We start from the raw sequence: 23,076 nt of genomic DNA on the forward strand, positions 1-23,076 counted from the left end.
GGCTTGGTTTTTGCTCTGACATACACTGTCAACTGTGGGACATTATATAGACAGGTGTGTACCTTTCCAAATCATGTCCAATCAATTGAATTTACCACAGGAGGACTCCAATCAAGTTCAATGGAATTTGATGCACCTGAGCTCAATTTCGAGTCTCATAACAAAGGGTCTGAATACTTAAGTAAATAAGGTATTTTTGGTTTTTCTACAAACCTGTTTTCGCTTTGTCATTATGGGGTATTGTGTGTAGATTGCAGAGGATTTTTATTTATTTAATCATTTTCGAATAAGGCTGTAAAGTATCAAAGTGGAAAAAGTCAAGGGGTCTGAATACTTTCCGAAGGCGCTATAGTCCATGTACTGTTTATAAACACCCTGGTAGGTTGATTAATAACCTGAACCAGATTACAGGCACTGGTTACAGTGAGCAGCTTCCTCTTGAGTGTACAGCTTGATGAAAACCAGTCTATATTCAGGTCACCCAGAAAATAAACCTTTCTGCTAACATCACACACATTATCAAGCATTGCACACATATTATCCAGATACTGACTGTTACCGCTTGGTGGCCCTATAGCAGCGCCCCAAAAGAAGAAGCTTTAAATGAGGCAGGTGAACCTGCAGCTACAGGAATATGTCTCTGAACATATACAGCAGCACCTCCCCAATAGGCATTTATGTTCCTTCTGTAGATGATATATCCTTGTATTGCTACTGCTGTATCATCAACGGAATTATCTAACTGAGTCTCAGAAATGGCTAATATACAGTGGGGGAAAAAAGTATTTAGTCAGCCACCAATTGTGCAAGTTCTCCCACTTAAAAAGATGAGAGAGGCCTGTAATTTTCATCATAGGTACACGTCAACTATGACAGACAAAATGAGAAGAAAAAAATCCAGAAAATCACATTGTAGGATTTTCTATGAATTTATTTGCAAATTATGGTGGAAAATAAGTATTCTTCAGTTCACTGTGTTGTGGTGTGGTGTGTTGTGGTGTGTTGTGGTGTGTTGTGGTGTGGTGTGGTGTGGTGTGGTGTGGTGTGGTGTGGTGTGAGGAGAATGTTGATTATGTAGAGTAGTGTGATGTGTTTCTAACATCCCAGCCTTAATCGTTCCTACATTTCAGAGTGTATATGATATATTCTTCTCTGATCTCTCTGTCCTCCAGGACTCTGTCCAACTGGGTCTATGAGCTGGATAAATGGTCTCCGTCCGTTGTGAAGATTGCCTACAAGGTGAGAGACATCATATTCATCAGTCCTTTCTTCTTCCACTCCACAGGTAGCGTTCTGCAGCGTCCCAAAAATATCTCCCTTCTGCTCAAGTGTGCACTCGTTCATTAGTTCCCACAAATCTAAATGCACTGGATTGGTGAAGGCAATGGCTTTCCTTTCAAATCAGTGAACACTGCAGACTGGGAGGAAGGAAGGATAATTGGGACATAACTTCTGTCCTCTGTCTGTCTGACTCTGCTGTGTGTCTGTGTTACAGGGGACCCCTGCTATGAGACGAGGCCTGGTGGCTCAGCTCCGCAGCGGGAAGTTCAACGTCCTTCTCACCACCTACGAGTACATCATTAAGGACAAACAGATCCTGGCCAAGGTAGGACGGAAATATCCTTTCTTTCTCTCCCTCTTACCCCTCTGCGTCCTTCACTCTCATCTTACCCCCTCCTCTATCCCAGAGATACTGTCCTCCTCTCTTTCCCTCTCCTTCTCTGCCCCTCTCCCCCTTCTCCTCTGCCCCTCTGCCCCTCTCCCCCTTCTCTGCCCCTCTCCCCCCTCTCCTCTCCTCCCCTCTCCCCCCTCTCCTCTCCTCCCTAACCCTCTACATGTGGCTCCACAGGAGGGTCAGGTGCTTAGCCCAAAGCCACTGATGCACTAAAACCCACTTTACCTTCTATCCCCCCACACCTTCTATACACACACACCATCCCCCCTTCCCAGATCCGTTGGAAGTACATGATAGTTGACGAGGGTCACCGTATGAAGAACCACCACTGTAAGCTGACCCAGGTGTTGAACACCCACTATGTGGCCCCACGGCGCCTCCTCTTGACGGGTACGCCACTGCAGAACAAGCTGCCGGAGCTCTGGGCCCTGCTCAACTTCCTGCTGCCTACCATCTTCAAGTCCTGCAACACCTTCGAACAGTGGTTCAACGCCCCCTTCGCCATGACCGGGGAGAGGGTGAGTGTCAAATGCATATCTACTTTACAAGGTAAAGTTAGGTGACAAACACAGTCCAAAACATACATAAAATGCATCAATAACCTAGCAAAGGTAGGTGTAAGCCTGCATTACCAATGTTTCTAAATCTCTATAAATGAAAGATTTGAATTCAATGACAGAAAGGTGCAGACTGCAGCGATCACCATGTGAATAACTATAGATAATAATATGGCAGTACAGTAGATGGTGGAACGTTCTAACTGCAGAGTTGTTCTGATTCATCTTCCTGTGAAATACAACTTTTACTATGATGAAACCTATCTGCATTCATCGTTTCTCTACACTCCTCTTGTGAAATAATATGTAATATGCGCCACTGTGAAATGTATCTCTTATGTTTTCAAGAGGGAACTTCTGCCCAGCTTTGAAACGGCAATAATTAAATAAATGGAACTGAAAGTGGTGAAAAGATTTGGAGATGAGAGATACTAACCACAAATCAGCACTTTGGGCCATATTCAGTCAGACGGGCCTGTGGTAACCTTTGACCTGGGCCATATTCAGTCAGACGGGCCTGTGGTAACCTTTGTCCTTGACCACACAACAGTTCATCAACCCTAGAATAACTACATGAGTAATTACAGTAGTAACTAGCTTGTTAGTAGATTAAGTTAATGGATGATCCTGATTGGTCCCCAGGTGGACTTGAATGAGGAAGAGACCATCCTGATTATCCGCCGTCTCCACAAGGTGCTCCGCCCCTTCCTGCTGAGACGACTCAAGAAGGAGGTGGAGTCCCAGCTTCCAGAGAAGGTGAGAGGGCTTATATTATACTATAGATACTTTACAGTATGTAAACCACAGATACTTGATACTGGATGATACTTGATGTATACAAACCACATACAGTTGAATTTGGAAGTTTACATACACTTTAAAACTAGTTTTTCAACCTCTCCACAAATTTCTTGTTAACAAACTATAGTTTTGGCAAGTCGGTTAGGACATCTACTTTGTGCATGACACAAGTAATTTTTCCAACAATTGTTTACAGACAGATTATTTCACTTATAATTCACTGTATCACAATTCCAGTGGGTCAGAAGTTTACATACACTAAATGGACTGTGCCTTTAAACAGCTTGGAAAATTCCAGAAAATGATGTCATGGCTTTAGAAGCTTCTGATAGGCTAATTGACATCATTTGAGTCAATTGGAGGTGTACCTGTGGATGTATTTCAAGGCCTACCTTCAAACTCAGTGCCTCTTTGCTTGACATCATGGGAAAATCAAAAGAAATCAGCCAAGACCTCAGAAAATAAATTGTAGACCTCCACAAGTCTGGTTCATCCTTGGGAGTAATTTCCAAACGCCTGAAGGTACCACGTTCATCTGTACAAACAATAGTATGCAAGTATAAACACCATGGGACCACGCAGCCGTCATACCGCTCAGGAAGGAGACGCGTTCTGTCTCCTAGAGATGAACGTACTTTGGTGCGAAAAGTGCAAATCAATCCCAGAACAACAGCAAAGGACCTTGTGAAGATGCTGGAGGAAACAAGGTACAAAAGTATCTATATCCACAGTAAAACGAGTCCTATATCGACATAACCTGAAAGGCCGCTCAGCAAGGAAGCAACCACTGCTCCAAAACCGCCATAAAAAAGGCAGACTACGGTTTGCAACTGCACATGGGGACAAAGATTGTACTTTTCGGAAAAATGTCCTCTGGTCTGATGAAGCAAAAATAGAACTGTTTGGCCATGATGACCATCGTTATGTTTGGAGGAAAAAGGGGGGGCTTGCAAGCCGAAGAACACCATCCCAACCGTGAAGCACGGGGGTGGCAGCATCATGCTGTGGGGGTGCTTTGCTGCAGGAGGGACTGGTGCACTTCAGAAAATAGATGGCATCATGAGGAAGGAAAATTATGTGGATATATTGAAGCAACATCTCAAGACATCAGTCAGGAAGTTAAAGCTTGGTCGCAAATGGCCCCAAGCATACTTCCAAAGTTGTGGTAAATGGATTAAGGACAACAAAGTCAAGGTATTGGAGTGGCCATCCCAAAGCCCTGACCTCAATCCTATAGAACATTTGTGGGCAGAACTGAAAAAGCGTGTGCGAGCAAGGAGGCCTATAAACCTGACTCAGTTACACCAGCTCTGTCAGGAGGAATGGGCCAAAATTCACCCAACTTATTGTGAGAAGCTTGTTGAAGGCCACCCGAAACGTTTGACCCAAGTTAATCAATTTAAAGGCAATGCTACCGAATACTAATTGAGTGTATGTAAACTTCTGACCCACTGGGAATGTGATGAAAGAAATAAAAATGAAATAAATCATTCTCTCTACTATTATTCTGACATTTCACATTCTTAAAATAAAGTGGTGATCCTAACTGACCTAAGACAGGGAATTTTTACTAGGATTGAATGTCAGGAATTGTGAAAAACGTAGTTGTATTTGGCTGAGGTGTATGTAAACTTCCGGCTTCAGCAGTAGACTTGATATTTTAGGTGGAGTATGTCATCAAGTGTGACATGTCGGCCATCCAGAGGGTTCTGTACCGCCACATGCAGGGCAGAGGAATCCTCCTCACTGACGGATCTGAGAAAGACAAGAAGGTAGGAAGCAGAGAAACTCACAACTAATCTTTCTAACTATTGACCCTGATCAAGCATCAGATATGTAACATTGTTATTGTGTTCCTCAGGGTAAAGGAGGAGCGAAGACCCTGATGAACACCATCATGCAGCTGAAGAAGATCTGCAACCACCCCTACATGTTCCCACACATTGAGGTATGTTAGTTCTAGAACCACCCCTACATGTTCCCACACATTGAGGTATGTTAGTTCTAGAACCACCCCTACATGTTCCAACACATTGAGTTATGTTACATGCTGCAACACATTGAGGTATGTTAGTTCTAGAACCACCCCTACATGTTCCAACACATTGAGGTATGTTACATGCTGCAACACATTGAGGTATGTTAGTTCTAGAACCATCCCTACATGTTCCAACACATTGAGGTATGTTACATGCTGCAACACATTGAGGTATGTTAGTTCTAGAACCACCCCTACATGTTCCAACATATTGAGGTATGTTACATGCTGCAACACATTGAGGTATGTTAGTTCTAGAACCACCCCTACATGTTCCCACACATTGAGGTATGTTAGTTCTAGAACCACCCCTACATGTTCCCACACATTGAGGTATGTTACATGCTGCAACACATTGAGGTATGTTAGTTCTAGAACCACCCCTACATGTTCCCACACATTGAGGTATGTTAGTTCTAGAACCACCCCTACATGTTCCCACACATTGAGGTATGTTACATGCTGCAACACGTTGAGGTATGTTAGTTCTAGAACCACCCCTACATGTTCCAACACATTGAGGTATGTTACATGCTGCAACACATTGAGGTATGTTAGTTCTAGAACCACCCCTACATGTTCCAACACATTGAGGTATGTTAGATCTAGAACCACCCCTACATGTTCCATCACATTGAGGTGTGTTAGTTCTAGAACCACCCCTACATGTTCCATCACATTGAGGTAAGTTACATGCTGCAACACATTGATGTGTGTTAGTTCTCTAACCCCCCCTACATGTTCCAACACATTGAGGTATGTTAGTTCTAGAACCACCCCTACGTGTTCCAACACATTGAGGTATGTTAGTTCTAGAACCACCCCTACATGTTCCAACAAATTGAGCTATGTTAGTTCTAGAACCACCCCTACACGTTCCAACACAATGAGGTGTGTTAGTTCTAGAACCACCCCTACATGTTCCAACACATTGAGGTATGTTAGTTCTAGAACCACCCCTAGATGTTCCAACACATTGAGGTGTGTTAGTTCTAGAACCACCCCTACATGTTCCAACACATTGAGGTATGTTAGTTCTAGAACCACCCCTACATGTTCCAACACATTGAGGTATGTTAGTTCTAGAACCACCCCTAGATGTTCCAGCACATTGAAGTGTGTTAGTTCTAGAACCACCCCTACATGTTCCAACACATTGAGATATGTTAGTTCTTGAATCCCCCTAGATGTTCCAACACATTGAGGTATGTTAGTTCTAGAACCACCCCTAAATGTTCCAACACATTGAGGTATGTTAGATCTAGAACCACCCCTACATGTTCCAACACATTGAGGTATGTTAGTTCTAGAACCACCCCTACATGTTTCAACACATTGAGGTATGTTAGTTCTAGAACCACCCCTACATGTTCCAACACATTGAGGTATGTTAGATCTAGAACAACCACTACATGTTCCAACACATTGAGGTATGTTAGATCTAGAACCACCCCTACATGTTCCAACACATTGAGTGACGTTACATGTTCCAACACATTGAGGTATTTTAGATCTATAACCATGCCTACATGTTCCAACACATTGAGGTAAGTTAGTTCTAGAACCACCCCTACATATTCCATCACATTGAGGTAAGTTACATGCTGCAACACATTGAGGTATGTTAGTTCTAGAACCACCCCTAGATGTTCCAACACATTGAGGTATGTTAGTTCTAGAACCACCCCTAGATGTTCCAACACATTGAGGTAAGTTAGTTCTAGAACCACCCCTACATGTTCCATCACATTGAGGTACGTTACATGCTGCAACACACTGAGGTATGTTAGTTCTAGAACCACCCCTAGATGTTCCAACACATTGAGGTATGTTAGTTCTAGAACCACCCCTAGATGTTCCAACACATTGAGGTATGTTAGTTCTAGAACCACCCCTAGATGTTCAGACACATTTAGATATGTTAGTTCTAGAACCACCCCTACATGTCCCAACACATTGAGGTATGTTAGTTCTAGAACCACCCCTAGATGTTCCAACACATTGAGGTAAGTTAGTTCTAGAACCACCCCTACATGTTCCATCACATTGAGGTAAGTTACATGCTGCAACACACTGAGGTATGTTAGTTCTAGAACCACCCCTAGATGTTCCAACACACTGAGGTATGTTAGTTCTAGAACCACCCCTAGATGTTCCAACACACTGAGGTATGTTAGTTCTAGAACCACCCCTAGATGTTCCAACACATTGAGGTATGTTAGTTCTAGAACCACCCCTAGATGTTCCGACACATTGAGGTATGTTAGTTCTAGAACCACCCCTACATGTTCCAACACATTGAGGTATGTTAGTTCTAGAACCACCCCTACATGTTCCAACACATTGAGGTATGTTAGTTCTAGAACCACCCCTAGATGTTCCAACACATTGAGGTATGTTAGCTTAGAGTTAGATCTTCCCCTACATGCAATAACACCTCTAATTCAAGTTACCAACTAATCAGTCTTCTGCTGTGTCTAGACATGACAGTTACTGCGGTTTTTGTATTCTGATCATGGAGTTCTGGTCATGGAATCCACATTGTCCACATTGTGTCCGGATTCCCTGGCATATACATACTGCAAGCTGTTGAAAACACAACAACAACTTCATGGCAGTAGCTATCTACTGTAGCTAACTAGCCAGCTAACATATGTAGCTAGCCAGCAAGCTAACTACTGTAACTAACTAGCCAGCTATCTACTGTAGCTAACTAGCCAGCTAACCTCTGTAGCTAGCCAGCAAGCTAGCATACAAAGCTAAAGGGATTGCAAACATGTTACCATAACTCTACTTTTTACTAGAAGAGTTTAGCAACATTTTAATTGGTCCCAGACTGCATGCAAATGTTTTGTTTGTGTCTGTTTCAATTCACACAACTCACTGTACAATTTTTACTTAGTGAAGTCAGGATGTGTTAGCTGATAACTATGTAGATGTGCCAACTAATCACAAACTCTTAAGATTCTGATTTTCCACTATCTGCCTTGTCTCACAGGAGTCCTTTGCTGAGCACTTAGGCTTCCCGAACGGAGTTATCAGCGGGTAAGATGTTAAGATACTCAACGCTGTTCAGTTATTAAACAAAACATGAATTTCCTTCAAAAGACTTTCCCCTCTGGGACCATAAGGTTATTTGTTTTTCTTCTCCTCCTCCCCAGACACGAGCTGTACCGTGCATCGGGGAAGTTTGAGCTTCTGGACCGGATCCTACCCAAGCTGCACGTCACCAACCACAGAGTTCTGCTGTTCTGTCAGATGACATCACTCATGACCATCATGGAGGACTACTTCGCCTACCGCAATTTCCTCTACTTGCGCCTGGACGGTATGTATCCCTGACCCTAAACTTTAACCCTACCTCAACTTCTACTACCTGCGCCTCGATGGTATGACAATGTCTTAACTTTAACCTAATCCAACTGCAGTCTCCCTTACCTGCGCCTCAACAATGTTTTCATCTGTTTTCATCAGTTTATGACAGGTGTATTGAAGTACAGTGCTTGTGGTATGCGTTGCTGTGTGTTGTAGGCACCACCAAGTCTGAGGACCGTGCAGCGCTGCTGAAGAAGTTCAATGAGAAAGGTTCCCAGTACTTTGTGTTCCTACTGAGTACCAGAGCCGGGGGACTGGGCCTCAACCTGCAGGCTGCGGACACTGTGGTCATCTTCGACTCTGACTGGAACCCTCACCAGGTACACACACACACACACACACACACACACACACACACACACACACACACACACACACACACACACACACACACACACATTCTAGTTAACCCTGGCTAACCCTGTTGTTTCTCTGTTCTGATTGGCTCCCAGGACCTCCAGGCCCAGGACAGGGCTCATCGTATTGGTCAGAAGAACGAGGTGCGTGTTCTGCGTCTGTGTACGGTCAACAGTGTGGAGGAGAAGATCCTAGCGGCTGCTAAGTACAAACTGAACGTGGACCAGAAGGTGATTCAGGCTGGCATGTTTGACCAGAAGTCGTCCAGCCACGAGAGGAGAGCCTTTCTACAGGCCATACTGGAGACAGAGGAGCAGAATGAGGTTGGTCACGGTGGCGTGGGGATAAAGATTAAATGCAGTTCCTTGCAGGTATGTTGGAGATGTTCACACACACACCTTGATCCATCTAACACAACTGATCTAGAGGGTTGATCCATCTAACACAACTGATCTAGAGGGTTGATCCATCTAACACAACTGATCTAGAGGGTTGATCCATGTAACACAACTGGTCTAGAGGGTTGATCCATGTAACCCAGAACTGGTCTAGTGAGGAACATAAAACCATAGTGCCCAGATACAAAAAACGATTCAACCATGCTAAAACTCACTTAGCCTCATTCAAACATGCTAAAACTCACTTAGCCTCATTCAAGAATGCTAAAACTCACTTAGCCTCATTCAAGAATGCTAAAACTCACTTAGCCTCATTCAAACATGCTAAATCTCACTTAGCCTCATTCAAGAATGCTAAAACTCACTTAGCCTCATTCAAACATGCTAAATCTCACTTAGCCTCATTCAAACATGCTAAAACTCACTTAGCCTCATTCAACCATGCTAAAACTCACTTAGCCTCATTCAAGAATGCTAAAACTCACTTAGCCTTATTCAAACATGCTAAATCTCACTTAGCCTCATTCAAACATGCTAAAGCTCACTTAGCCTCGTTCAACCATGCTAAAGCTCACTTAGCCTCGTTCAACCATGCTAAAACTCACTTAGCCTCGTTCAACCATGCTAAAACTCACTGACAGAATACGGAAAACATAGTTGACATGAAACCAGTTGGTCAGTACTGAGGCCATTCCAAAGCACACAGAATGCATACCATACCGTACCATGCTATACTATATGCATCTACAATGTGCAGCTTATTCATTATCCATTTCTTATCCTCAACATGGTAGAAGCTTAAACACAACCACCTTATAATGTGAATGTTTCCTGTGTTCTTGTGTTTTTCCTTCTAAATGAAGGAGGAAGAGAAAAGTCAGGTGGCTATGGTAATTAACAACTATTATTATTATAATATTGTGGCTATGGTAATTAACAACTCTTATTATTATTATTATTATTATTATTATTATTATAATATTGTGGCTATGGTAATGAACAACTATTATTAGTATCATTACATATTGTGGCTATGCTAATTTCAACTATTTCAACTATTATCATCATGTTATCATCATATTGTGGCTATGGTAATTAACAACTATTATTATTATTATATTGTGGCTATGGTAATTAACAACCATTATTATTATCATACTGTGGCTATGGTAATTAACAACTGTCCAGCATGCAATACAATACAGGGCCAGCATCCAATGCAGATACAGCATGCAATACAATACAGGTCCAGCATACAATACAATCCAATACAGGTATACAATACAATACAGCATACAATACAATACAATACAGGTACATCATGCAATACAATACAGGTCCAGCATACAATACAGGCATACAATACAATACAATACAGGTATACAAAACACTACAGGCACAGCATGCAATAGCAATACAATACAAGGCAATACACTCATATATACATATACAATCACTCTAAGCTACTGTATTTTCAAAAGTTGGCAGCCCTGATCTAATAAATTAGCAAATTCGGATTGTAAATAGCATATTAGTAGGTGGGTGTTCAAAACATACGGTTTAGAATATTAAAACAAACGCGTCCGCTAAGTGGTCATTCACAGCAGGGTTTTGCGCGAAAGGAAAAAGGAACGCTCATTTGTGGACGGGGATAGGAGTCGTCTTTCTCCGCCATTTTGTGACAACAAGAAGCGGAAAACATAGCTAGCAAAGAACTGGCTACAGAGCTCAGAATGACGAATGAGGAACCCCTTCCAAAGAAGGTTCGCCTCAGTGAATCTGACATGAAGACCCTGACCCGAGAGGAACTGTGTGTGAGGTGGAAACAACATGAAACCTATGTCCAGGTCCTGGAAGCTGTCCAGTCCAAAATATGCTGATCTGAATTGGAACAATGTGACGGGGCTGAAGGAGTCTGAGGAGAAGCTGAAGCTGCAGCAGGGGGAACATCCTGGTCATGCGGCTCGCCACCAAGGAGCAGGAAATGCAAGAGTGTACAACCCAGATCCAGTACCTCAAGCAAGTCAAACAGCCCAGTGCAGCAGCCAAGTCCAGCAGCCCAGTGCAGCAGCCAAGTCCAGCAGCCCAGTGCAGCTGGGTCGTCCATGGTAGACCCGGCCATAAACTTATTTTTCCTCAAAATGAAGGGCGAACTGGAACAGACTAAAGACAAACTGGAGCAGGCCCAAAATGAACTGAGTGCCTGGAAATTTACACCAGATAGCCAGACGGGGAAGAAGCTCATGGCCAAGTGCGGGATGCTGATCCAGGAGAACCAGGAGCTGGGGAGGCAGCTGTCCCAAGGCCATTTATCACCCAGCTGGAGGCAGAGGAAGTACAGTGAGAAGCTGAAGAGCAGCCAGGATGAGTTGAACGATTTCATCATCCAGCTGGATGAGGAGGTGGAGGGCATGAAGAGCACCATCCTGGTCCTCCAGCAGCAGCTCAGGGAGACCCGTCTGCAGCTCTCCCAGAACCCAGCTCAGGGAGACCCGTCTGCAGCTCTCCCAGAACCCAGCTCAGGGAGACCCGTCTGCAGCTCTCCCAGAACCCAGCTCAGGGAGACCCGTCTGCAGCTCTCCCAGAACCCAGCTCAGGGAGACCCGTCTGCAGCTCTCCCAGAACCCAGCTCAGGGAGATCCGTCTGCAGCTCTCCCAGAACCCAGCTCAGGGAGATCCGTCTGCAGCTCTCCCAGAACCCAGCTCAGGGAGATCCGTCTGCAGCTCTCCCAGAACCCAGCTCAGGGAGATCCGTCTGCAGCTCTCCCAGAACCCAGCTCAGGGAGATCCGTCTGCAGCTCTCCCAGAACCCAGCTCAGGGAGACCCGTCTGCAGCTCTCCCAGAACCCAGCTCAGGGAGACCCGTCTGCAGCTCTCCCAGAACCCAGCTCAGGCTGCCTCTGTTGGGGCAGGGCCCAGCAGGACTTCACCCTCCAGCTGCTCTGCCGAGCCCCCCAGCCAGGCCGAGCAGACCTTCACCCCCTCCTCCGCCCAGCCAGGGAAAGACTGCGAGAGGGTCTCCAACGGACCTAGCAACGGTAGCTCGTCCTCCCAGAGAGGTGCAGCGGCCACCCCCAGCCTGTACCGTGAGGTCAGCAGCACAGAGGAAGACTTTCCTCCGTCTCCCATGGTCTCCAGCCCCGGCGAGGGCGAGACTAAACTCTCCAACCACTCAGAGGCAGCGGGGGACCAGACTAGTGACGGTGCAGGGGGTTTTGGGAGCCAGCTGAGCACAGGGTACGAGAGCGTGGACTCCCCAACTGGCAGTGAGACGTCCCTGACGCAGCACTCGAATGACACAGACTCCAACACCGACCCCCATGAGGAAAAGGCAGTCCCGGTCGTCAAGTTTTATATGTACTTTATAATAACACGTATGTCTGTCTTTTTATACGAGACCCAAACAAAAACAATGAACACATAGTCGGTAACAGTACTGAGCCCTAGGACCATACGTCGGGACTACCGGCCGTGGTGACTCCTTGCTGTCCCCAGTCCGCCTGGCCTTGCTGCTATTCCAGTTTCAACTGTTCTGCCTGCGGTTATGGAACCCCTACCTGTCCCAGACCTGCTGTTTTCAACTCTTAATGATCGGCTATGAAAAGCCAACTGAGATTTATTCCTGATTATTATTTGACCATGCTTGTCACTTATGAACATTTTTGAACATCTTGGCATGGTTCTGTTATAATCTCCACCCGGCACAGCCAGAAGAGGACTGGCCACCCCTCATAGCCTGGTTCCTCTCTAGGTTTCTTCCTAGGTTTTGCCTTTCTAGGGAGTTTTTCCTAGCCACCGTGCTTCTACACCTGCATTACTAGCTGTTTGGGGTTTTAGGCTGGGTTTCTGTACAGCACTTCGAGATATTAGCTGATGTAAGAAGGGCTATATAAAATAAAATTGATTGATTGAATTAGTTTTTCCATCCTCTTTCCTTTGCCTATTGTGATACCTCTGCCAAAACCTAAAGAAAATAGTTGCGTTGCTAAACCGGAACATTACGTTTAATGTATATAGATTTGAATTTAGTTTTTTGTATGATTCAAGCTAGATATTTGTAAGTCCCTCTGGATAAGAGCGTCTGCTAAATGATGTAAATGAATAAATGAGAATACAATACAGGTACAGGATGCAATATAATACAGGTACATCATGCTGTACAATACAATACTGGTACAGCATACAATACAATACAGGTACAGCATAAAATACAATACAGATACAGCGTACAATACAGGTACAGGATGCAATATAATACAGGTACATCATGCTGTACAATACAATACTGGTACAGCGTACACTACAGGTACAGCATACAATACAATACAATACAGGTACAGCATACAATACAATACAATACAGGTACAGCATGCAATACAATACAATACAGGTACAGCATGCAATACAATACAGGTACAGCATGCAATGCAAAACAATGCAATACAATACAGGTACAGCGTACACTACTGGTACAGCATACAATACAATACAATACAGGTACAGCATACAATACAGATACAGCGTACAATACAGGTACAGCATACAATACAGATACAGCGTACAATACAGGTACAGCATACAATACAGGTACAGCATACAATGCAAAACAATACAGTACAATACAGGTACATCATACAATACAATACAGGTACAGCATACACTACAGTACAGGTCCAGCATACAATACAATACAGGTCCAGCATGCAATACAAATAAAATGGAATCAAATGTATTGGTCACATACACATGGTTAGCAGATGTTATTGCGAGTGTAGCGAAATGCTTGTGCTTCTAGTTCCGAAAGTGCAGTAATATCTAGCAAGTAATATCTAACAGATACACAACAAATATCTAATACACACAAATCTAAGTAAAGGAATGGAATAAGAATATGTAAATATATGGATGAGTGATGTCATTATCAGAGCAGCATAGGCTAAGATGCAATAGATAGTATAGAATACAGTATATACAGATGAGATGGGTAATGCAAGATATGTAAACATTATTAAAGTGGTATTATTAAAGTACTAGTGTTCCATTTATGAAAGTGGCCAGTGACTTTCAAGTCTGTATGTAGGCAGCAGCCTCTCTGTGCTAGTGATGACTATTTAACAGTCTGATGGCCTTGAGATAGAAGCTGTTTTTCAGTCTCTCGGTCCCAGCTTTGATGCACCTGTACTGACCTCACCTTCTGGATGATAGCGGGGTGTCACGATCGTTGAGAGACGGGTCAGACCAAGGTGCAGCGTGAAAACTGTACATGTTTATTAACTGAATAAACATACAACAAAACAAGAACCAACGTAACGTGAAGTCCTCCGGCTATACACATACAAGCCTAAACGGAACAAGATCCCACAACTAAGGTAGGCAAGCAGGCTACTTAAGTATGATCCCCAATCAGAGACAACGAGCGACAACTGCCTCTGATTGGGAATCACACCCGGCCAAACATAGAAATATCAACCTAGATCTGCAACATAGAAATAGACTATCATAGATCTCAAATAGACATTCACACCCTGACTCAACAAACAAGAGTTCCATAGGTCAGGGCGTGACACTGGGTGAACAGGCAGTGGCTCGGGTGGTAGTTGTCCTTGATTATCTTTTTGGCCTTCCTGTGACATCGGGTGCTGTAGGTGTCCTGGAGGGCAGGTAGTTTGCCCCTGGTGATGCGTTGTGCAGACCGCACCACCCTCTGGAGAGCCCTGCGGTTGCGGGCGGTGCAGTTGCCGTACCAGGCGGGGATACAGCCCGACAGGATGCTCTCAATTGTGCATCTGTAAAAGTCTGAGGGTTTTAGGTGACAGGCCAAATTTCTTCAGCCTCCTGAGGTTGAAGAGACGCTGTTGCGCCTTCTTCACCACACTGTCTGTGTGGGTGGACCATTTCAGTTTGTCAGTGATGTGTACGCAGAGGAACTTGAGGCTTTCCACCTTCTCCACTGCGGTCCTGTTGATGTGGACAAGGGCGTGTTCCCTCTGCTGTTTCCTGAAGTCTACAATCATCTCCTTTGTTTTTTTGACGTTGAGTGAGAGGTTATTTTCCTGGCACCACACTCCCAGAGCCCTCACCTCCTCCCTGTAGGCAGTCTCATCATTGTTGGTAATCAAGCCTACTACTGTTGTGTTGTCTGCAAACTTGATGATTGAGTTGGAGACGTGTGGCTACGCAGTTATGGGTGAACAGGGAGTACTGGAGGGGGCTGAGCACACACCCTTGTGGGGCTCCAGTGTTGAGGATCAGCGAAGTGGAGATGTTGTTTCCTACCTTCACCACCTGGGGGCGGCCTGTCAGGAAGTCCAGGACCCAATTGCACAGGGCGGGGTTCAGACCCAGGGCCCCAAGCTTGATGATGAGCTTGGAGGGTACTATGGTGTTGAATGCTGAGCTATAGTCAATGAACAGCGTTCTTACATAGGTATTCCTCTTGTCCAATACACTACAATACAGATACAGCATACACTACTGGTACAGCATACAATACAATACAGGTACAGCATACAATACAATACAGGTACAGCATACAATACAATACAATGCAATACAATACAGATACAGCATACAATACAGGTACAGTGTACAATACAATACAGATACAGCATACAATACAATACAGGTACAGCATACAATGCAATACAATACAGATACAGCATACAATTCAATACAGGTACAGCATACAATACAATGCAGGTACAGCATGCAATACAATACAGATACAGCATACAATTAAATACAGGTACAGCATACAATGCAATACAGGTACAGCATACAATACAATGCAGGTACAGCATACAATACAATGCAATACAATACAGATACAGCATACAATTAAATACAGGTACAGCATACAATACAATGCAATACAATTCAATACAGGTACAGCATACAATACAATACAGATACAGCATACAATTCAATACAGGTACAGCATACAATGTAATACAATACAGATACAGCATACAATTCAATACAGGTACAGCATACAATACAATACAGATACAGCATACAATTCAATACAGGTACAGCATACAATACAATACAGGTACAGCATACAATGCAATACAGATGCAGCATACAATTCAATACAGGTACAGCATACAATGTAATACAATACAGATACAGCATACAATTTGGTACAGGTACAGCATACAATACAATGCAATACAATTCAATACAGGTACAGCATACAATGTAATACAATACAGATACAGCATACAATTCAATACAGGTACAGCATACAATACAATACAGGTACAGCATACAATACAATGCAATACAATACAGATGCAGCATACAATTCAGTACAGGTACAGCATACAATACAATGCAATACAATTCAATACAGGTACAGCATACAATACAATACAGATACAGCATACAATTCAATACAGGTACAGCATACAATACAATACAGGTACAGCATACAATACAATGCAATACAATACAATACAGATGCAGCATACAATTCAATACAGGTACAGCATACAATGTAATACAGATACAGCATACAATTCAATACAGGTACAACATACAATACAATACAGGTACAGCATACAATACAATGCAATACAATACAATACAGATGCAGCATACAATTCAATACAGGTACAGCATACAATGTAATACAATACAGATACAGCATACAATTCAATACAGGTACAACATACAATGTAATACAATACAGATGCTGTCCTGGCGTCGTGAGGGAGCTTGTTCCACCATTGGGGTGCCAGAGCAGCGAACAGTTTTGACTGGGCTGAGCGGGAACTGTGCTTCCGCAGAGGTAGGGGGGCTAACAGGCCAGAGGTGGATGAACGCAATGCCCTCGTTTGGGTGTAGGGACTGATCAGAGCCTGAATGTACGGAGGTGCCGTTCCCCTCACTGCTCCATAGGCAAGCACCATGGTCTTGTAGCGGATGCGAGCTTCAACTGGAAGCCAGTGGAGTGTGCGGAGGAGGGGGGTGACGTGAGAGAACTTGGGAAGGTTGAACACCAGACGGGCTGCGGCATTCTGGATGAGTTGTAGGGGTTTAATGGCACAGGCAGGGAGCCCAGCCAACAGCGAGTTGCAGTAATCCAGACGGGAGATGACAAGTGCCTGGATTAGGACCTGTGCCGCTTCCTGTGTAAGGCAGGGTCGTACTCTCCGAATGTTGTAGAGCATGAACCTACAGGATCGGGTCACCGCCTTGATGTTAGCGGAGAACGACAGGGTGTTGTCCAGGGTCACGCCAAGGCTCTTCGCACTCTGGGAGGAGGACACAACGGAGTTGTCAACCGTGATGGTGAGATCATGGAACGGGCAGTCCTTCCCCGGGAGGAAGAGCAGCTCCGTCTTGCCGAGGTTCAGCTTGAGGTGGTGATCCGTCATCCATATGTCTGCCAGACATGCAGAGATGCGATTCGCCACCTGGTTATCAGAAGGGGGAAAGGAGAAGATTAGTTGTGTGTCGTCTGCGTAGCAATGATAGGAGAGGCCATGTGAGGATATGACAGAGCCAAGTGACTTGGTGTATAGCGAGAATAGGAGAGGGCCTAGAACTGAGCCCTGTGGGACACCAGTGGTGAGAGCACGTAGTGCGGAGACAGATTCTCGCCACGCCACTTGGTAGGAGCGACCAGTCAGGTAGGACGCAATCCAAGAGTGAGCCGTGCCGGAGATGACCAGCTCGGAGAGGGTGGAGAGGAGGATCTGATGGTTCACTGTATCAAAGGCAGCAGACAGGTCTAGAAGGACAAGAGCAGAGGAGAGAGAGTTAGCTTTAGCAGTGCGGAGAGCCTCCGTGACACAGAGAAGAGCAGTCTCAGTTGAATGACCAGTCTTGAAACCTGACTGGTTTGGATCAAGAAGGTCATTCTAAAGAGAGACAGCAAGAGAGTTGGCTAAAGACGGCACGCTCAAGTGTTTTGGAGAGAAAAGAAAGAAGGGATACTGGTCTGTAGTTGTTGACATTGGAGGGATCGATGTCAACAGCATACAATACAGATACAGAATACAATACAATATAGATACAGCATACAATACAATACAGGTACAGCATACAATACAATACAGGTACAGCATACAATACAGATACAGCATACAATACAGGTACAGCATACAATACAATACAGATACAGCATACAATACAGTGTACAATACAATACAGGTACAGCGTACAATACAGATACAGTGTACAATACAATACAGGTACAGCATACAATACAGATACAATATACAATACAATACAGATACAGCATACATCATACAATACAGGTACAGTGTACAGCATAGAATACAATACAATACAGATACAGCATACAATACAGGTACAGCATACAATACAATACAGATACAGCATACAATACAGGTACAGAATACAATACAGAGTACAATACAGATACAGTATACATTTGTAATTATATTGTAATTATATGCCATTTAGCAGACGCTTTTATCCAAAGCGACTTACAGTCATGTGTGCATACATTTTTACGTATGGGTGGTCCCGGGGATCGAACCCACTACCCTGGCGTTACAAGCGCCATGCTCTACCAATTGAGCTACAGAGGACCACATGATGTCTCTCTGTAGTGTCTGATGTCTGTCTGTACTGTGTGTCTGTAGTGGCTGATGTCTGTCTGTCTGTACTGTGTGTCTGTAGGAGGAAGATGAGGTGCCTGATGATGAGACTCTGAACCAGATGATCGCCCGTAACGAGGATGAGTTTGAGTTGTTCATGGTGAGAAGCACGTTACATTAACAGTAGCCATTGGTCTGGTGCTTTTTAGACATTTATATATATTATTGAGTTTGAATACTGACACAATAAGACCACAATAGGGTAAAGGTTAGGTTAAATGTTAGGTTAAAGGTTGGATTAAAGGTTAGGGTAAAGGTTAAAGGTTAGGGTAAAGGTTAAAGGTTAGGGTAAAGGTTAGGGTAAAGGTTAAGGTAAAGGTTTGGTTAAAGGTTGGGTAAAGGTAAAGTTTAAGGTTAGGGTAAAGGTTAGGTTAAAGGTTGGGTAAAGGTAAAGTTTAAGGTTAGGGTAAAGGTTAGGGTAAAGGTTAGGGTAAAGGTTAGGTTAAATGTTCGGTAAAGGTTAGGTTAAAAGTTAGGGTAAAGGTTAGGTTAAAGGTTCGGTAAAGGTTCGGTAAAGGTTAGGTTCAAGATTAGGTTAAAGGTTAGGGTAAAGGTTAGGTTAAAGGTTCAAGGTTAGGTTAAAGATTAGGGTAAAGGTTAGGGTAAAGGTAAAGTTTAAGGTTAGGGTAAAGGTTAGGGTTAAGGTTAGGGTAAAGGTTAGGGTAAAGGTTAGGTTAAAGGTTAGGTTAAAATTAGGGTAAAGGTTAGGGTAAAGTTTAAGGTTAGGGTAAAGGTTAGGGTAAAGGTTAGGTTAAAGGTTGGGTAAAGGTAAAGTTTAAGGTTAGGGTAAAGGTTAGGGTATAGGTTAGGGTAAAGGTTAGGTTAAAGGTTAGGTTAAAGGTTAGGGTAAAGGTTAGGTTAAAGGTTAAAGGTTAAAGATTAGGTTAAAGATTAGGGTAAAGGTAAAGTTTAAGGTTAGGGTAAAGGTTAGGGTAAAGGTAAAGTTTAAGGTTAGGGTAAAGGTTAGTGTAAAGGTTAGGTTAAAGGTTGGTTAAAGGTAAAGTTTAAGGTAAACTTTAAGGTTATGTTAAATGTTAAAGGTTAGGGTAAAGGTCAAGTTTAAGGTTAGGGTAAAGGTTAGGGTAAAGGTTAGGGTAAAGGTAAAGTTTAAGGTTAGGGTAAAGGTTAAGGTTAGGGTTGGGATTGGGGTAAAGGTTGGGTAAAGGTTAGGGTAAAGGTTGGGTAAAGGTTGGGGTTAGGGTAAATGTTAGGGTTATAACCTAATAAAGTGTTGTTGTTTCCTCTTTAGAGTTAGGGTTAGGGTAAAGTGTTGTTGTTTCCTCTAGAGTATGGACCTGGACCGGCGGCGGGAGGACGCCAGGAACCCCAAAAGGAAGCCGCGTCTGATGGAGGAGGATGAGCTGCCATCTTGGATCGTCAAGGATGACGCGGAGGTGGAGCGGCTCACCTGTGAGGAAGAGGAGGAGAAGATCTTCGGCCGAGGATCACGCAGGAGAGGCGACGTTGACTACAGTGATGCCCTGACAGAGAAACAGTGGCTCAGGGTAGGCTGGAACATATTAACTATTTATAAAGATTAACCAAAACATAGAAACAGTGGCTCATGGTATGCCATAATCTAAGGCTTAATCTCCATAACCCCCTAGTGGTAGGGAGTTGAATAACCCTGGGGAATGGGACCATATTAAATCACTTGCACACAGCAGAAGCCGCCAAAGGATAGCCTACCACGCTATTCAGTAAAGTGTTGTTTACAGCCCTGTGTTGGCGACAGTAATATCTTTCCTTATATTTCCCATGCAACAAATGCGTACGGAGAATGGAGAAAGACCCACTTAGAATTTGTGTTGCCATCCTAGGGTCATGCACTACTCATAAAGCAAATGTAGAACTAAAATATTTGTCAGATGATATTTGGGCCATATTGCCAAGTTCTAGGTTCAATGTGGAGTAGTAATGTAGTCATCCTCTGGTTGTGGTTCAATGTGGAGTAGTAATGTAGTCATCCTCTGGCTGTGGTTCAATGTGGAGTAGTAATGTAGTCATCCTCTGGTTGTGGTTCAATGTGGAGTAGTAATGTAGTCATCCTCTGGTTGTGGTTCAATGTGGAGTAGTAATGTAGTCATCCTCTGGCTGTGGTTCAATGTGGAGTAGTAATGTAGTCATCCTCTGGCTGTGGTTCAATGTGGAGTAGTAATGTAGTCATCCTCTGGCTGTTGTTCAATGTGGAGTAGTAATGTAGTCATCCTCTGGCTGTGGTTCAATGTGGAGTAGTAATGTAGTCATCCTCTGGTTGTGGTTCAATGTGGAGTAGTAATGTAGTCATCCTCTGGCTGTGGTTCAATGTGGAGTAGTAATGTAGTCATCCTCTGGCTGTGGTTCAATGTGGAGTAGTAATGTAGTCATCCTCTGGCTGTGGTTCAATGTGGAGTAGTAATGTAGTCATCCTCTGGTTGTGGTTCAATGTGGAGAAGTAATGTAGTCATCCTCTGGCTGTGGTTCAATGTGGAGTAGTAATGTAGTCATCCTCTGGCTGTGGTTCAATGTGGAGTAGTAATGTAGTCATCCTCTGGCTGTTGTTCAATGTGGAGTAGTAATGTAGTCATCCTCTGGCTGTGGTTCAATGTGGAGTAGTAATGTAGTCATCCTCTGGCTGTGGTTCAATGTGGAGTAGTAATGTAGTCATCCTCTGGCTGTGGAGTAGTAATGTAGTCATCCTCTGGCTGTGGTTCAATGTGGAGTAGTAATGTAGTCATCCTCTGGCTGTGGTTCAATGTGGAGTAGTAATGTAGTCATCCTCTGGTTGTGGTTCAATGTGGAGTAGTAATGTAGTCATCCTCTGGCTGTGGTTCAATGTGGAGTAGTAATGTAGTCATCCTCTGGTTGTGGTTCAATGTGGAGTAGTAATGTAGTCATCCTCTGGCTGTGGAGTAGTAATGTAGTCATCCTCTGGCTGTGGTTCAATGTGGAGTAGTAATGTAGTCATCCTCTGGCTGTGGTTCAATGTGGAGTAGTAATGTAGTCATCCTCTGGCTGTGGTTCAATGTGGAGTAGTAATGTAGTCATCCTCTGGCTGTTGTTCAATGTGGAGTAGTAATGTAGTCATCCTCTGGCTGTGGTTCAATGTGGAGTAGTAATGTAGTCATCCTCTGGCTGTTGTTCAATGTGGAGTAGTAATGTAGTCATCCTCTGGCTGTGGTTCAATGTGGAGTAGTAATGTAGTCATCCTCTGGCTGTGGTTCAATGTGGAGTAGTAATGTAGTCATCCTCTGGTTGTGGTTCAATGTGGAGTAGTAATGTAGTCATCCTCCAGTAGTAATGTAGTCATCCTCCAGTAGTAATGTAGTCATCCTCCAGTAGTAATGTAGTCATCCTCCAGTAGTAATGTAGTCGTCCTCCAGTAGTAATGTAGTCGTCCTCCAGTAGTAATGTAGTCGTCCTCCAGTAGTAATGTAGTCATCCTCCAGTAGTAATGTAGTCGTCCTCCAGTAGTAATGTAGTCATCCTCCAGTAGTAATGTAGTCGTCCTCCAGTAGTAATGTAGTCGTCCTCCAGTAGTAATGTAGTCATCCTCCAGTAGTAATGTAGTCATCCTCCAGTAGTAATGTAGTCATCCTCCAGTAGTAATGTAGTCATCCTCCAGTAGTAATGTAGTCGTCCTCCAGTAGTAATGTAGTCGTAGTAATGTAGTCATCCTCCAGTAGTAATGTAGTCATCCTCCAGTAGTAATGTAGTCATCCTCCAGTAGTAATGTAGTCGTCCTCCAGTAGTAATGTAGTCATCCTCCAGTAGTAATGTAGTCGTCCTCCAGTAATAATGTAGTCATCCTCCAGTAGTAATGTAGTCATCCTCCAGTAGTAATGTAGTCATCCTCCAGTAGTAATGTAGTCATCCTCCAGTAGTAATGTAGTCGTCCTCCAGTAGTAATGTAGTCGTCCTCCAGTAGTAATGTAGTCATCCTCCAGTAGTAATGTAGTCGTCCTCCAGTAGTAATGTAGTCGTCCTCCAGTAGTAATGTAGTCATCCTCCAGTAGTAATGTAGTCGTCCTCCAGTAGTAATGTAGTCGTCCTCCAGTAGTACTGAAGCAGGACTTTCATTCCATAGTAGCAGTTTGACAGGTGTAATTTTTAGCGATTTCTTGGGGATTAATGATTAACCATTGGAAGCAATTAAAACCACTGTTCTGAACTAATATTTATACCAAATATTTTAGGGTCTATACACAGACCATCTATATAGCTGTACATCCATTTACATTACATTTTAGTCATTTAGCAGACG

General features: G+C 43.7%; 1 protein-coding gene and 1 pseudogene across 2 annotated transcripts in view; both read left to right on the plus strand.

Moving 5' to 3' along the window:
- Positions 1–23,076, plus strand: part of smarca2 (SWI/SNF related BAF chromatin remodeling complex subunit ATPase 2) — a gene marked incomplete at its 3' end in the record, with an annotated part of 187,846 nt that overhangs the window by 82,696 nt on the left and 82,074 nt on the right. Inside the window, exons 17-29 of the mRNA XM_084180431.1 lie at positions 1,173–1,239; positions 1,496–1,606; positions 1,951–2,193; positions 2,875–2,988; positions 4,698–4,805; positions 4,895–4,981; positions 8,070–8,116; positions 8,233–8,399; positions 8,603–8,766; positions 8,899–9,174; positions 10,065–10,091; positions 18,856–18,933; positions 20,120–20,338. Of these exons, the coding sequence (XP_084036557.1) occupies positions 1,173–1,239; positions 1,496–1,606; positions 1,951–2,193; positions 2,875–2,988; positions 4,698–4,805; positions 4,895–4,981; positions 8,070–8,116; positions 8,233–8,399; positions 8,603–8,766; positions 8,899–9,174; positions 10,065–10,091; positions 18,856–18,933; positions 20,120–20,338 (1,708 nt within the window). The remainder of the gene's footprint in view (positions 1–1,172; positions 1,240–1,495; positions 1,607–1,950; positions 2,194–2,874; positions 2,989–4,697; positions 4,806–4,894; positions 4,982–8,069; positions 8,117–8,232; positions 8,400–8,602; positions 8,767–8,898; positions 9,175–10,064; positions 10,092–18,855; positions 18,934–20,119; positions 20,339–23,076) is intronic.
- On the plus strand, positions 10,252–12,511 carry LOC311144511 (pre-mRNA-splicing regulator WTAP-like; annotated as a pseudogene). Its single transcript has one exon. The product of its transcript is annotated as a pre-mRNA-splicing regulator WTAP-like (transcript).

The sequence above is a fragment of the Coregonus lavaretus genome (genome assembly GCF_964263955.1).
Source record: "Coregonus lavaretus genome assembly, chromosome: 17".
NCBI classification, from domain to species: Eukaryota; Metazoa; Chordata; class Actinopteri; order Salmoniformes; family Salmonidae; genus Coregonus; species Coregonus lavaretus.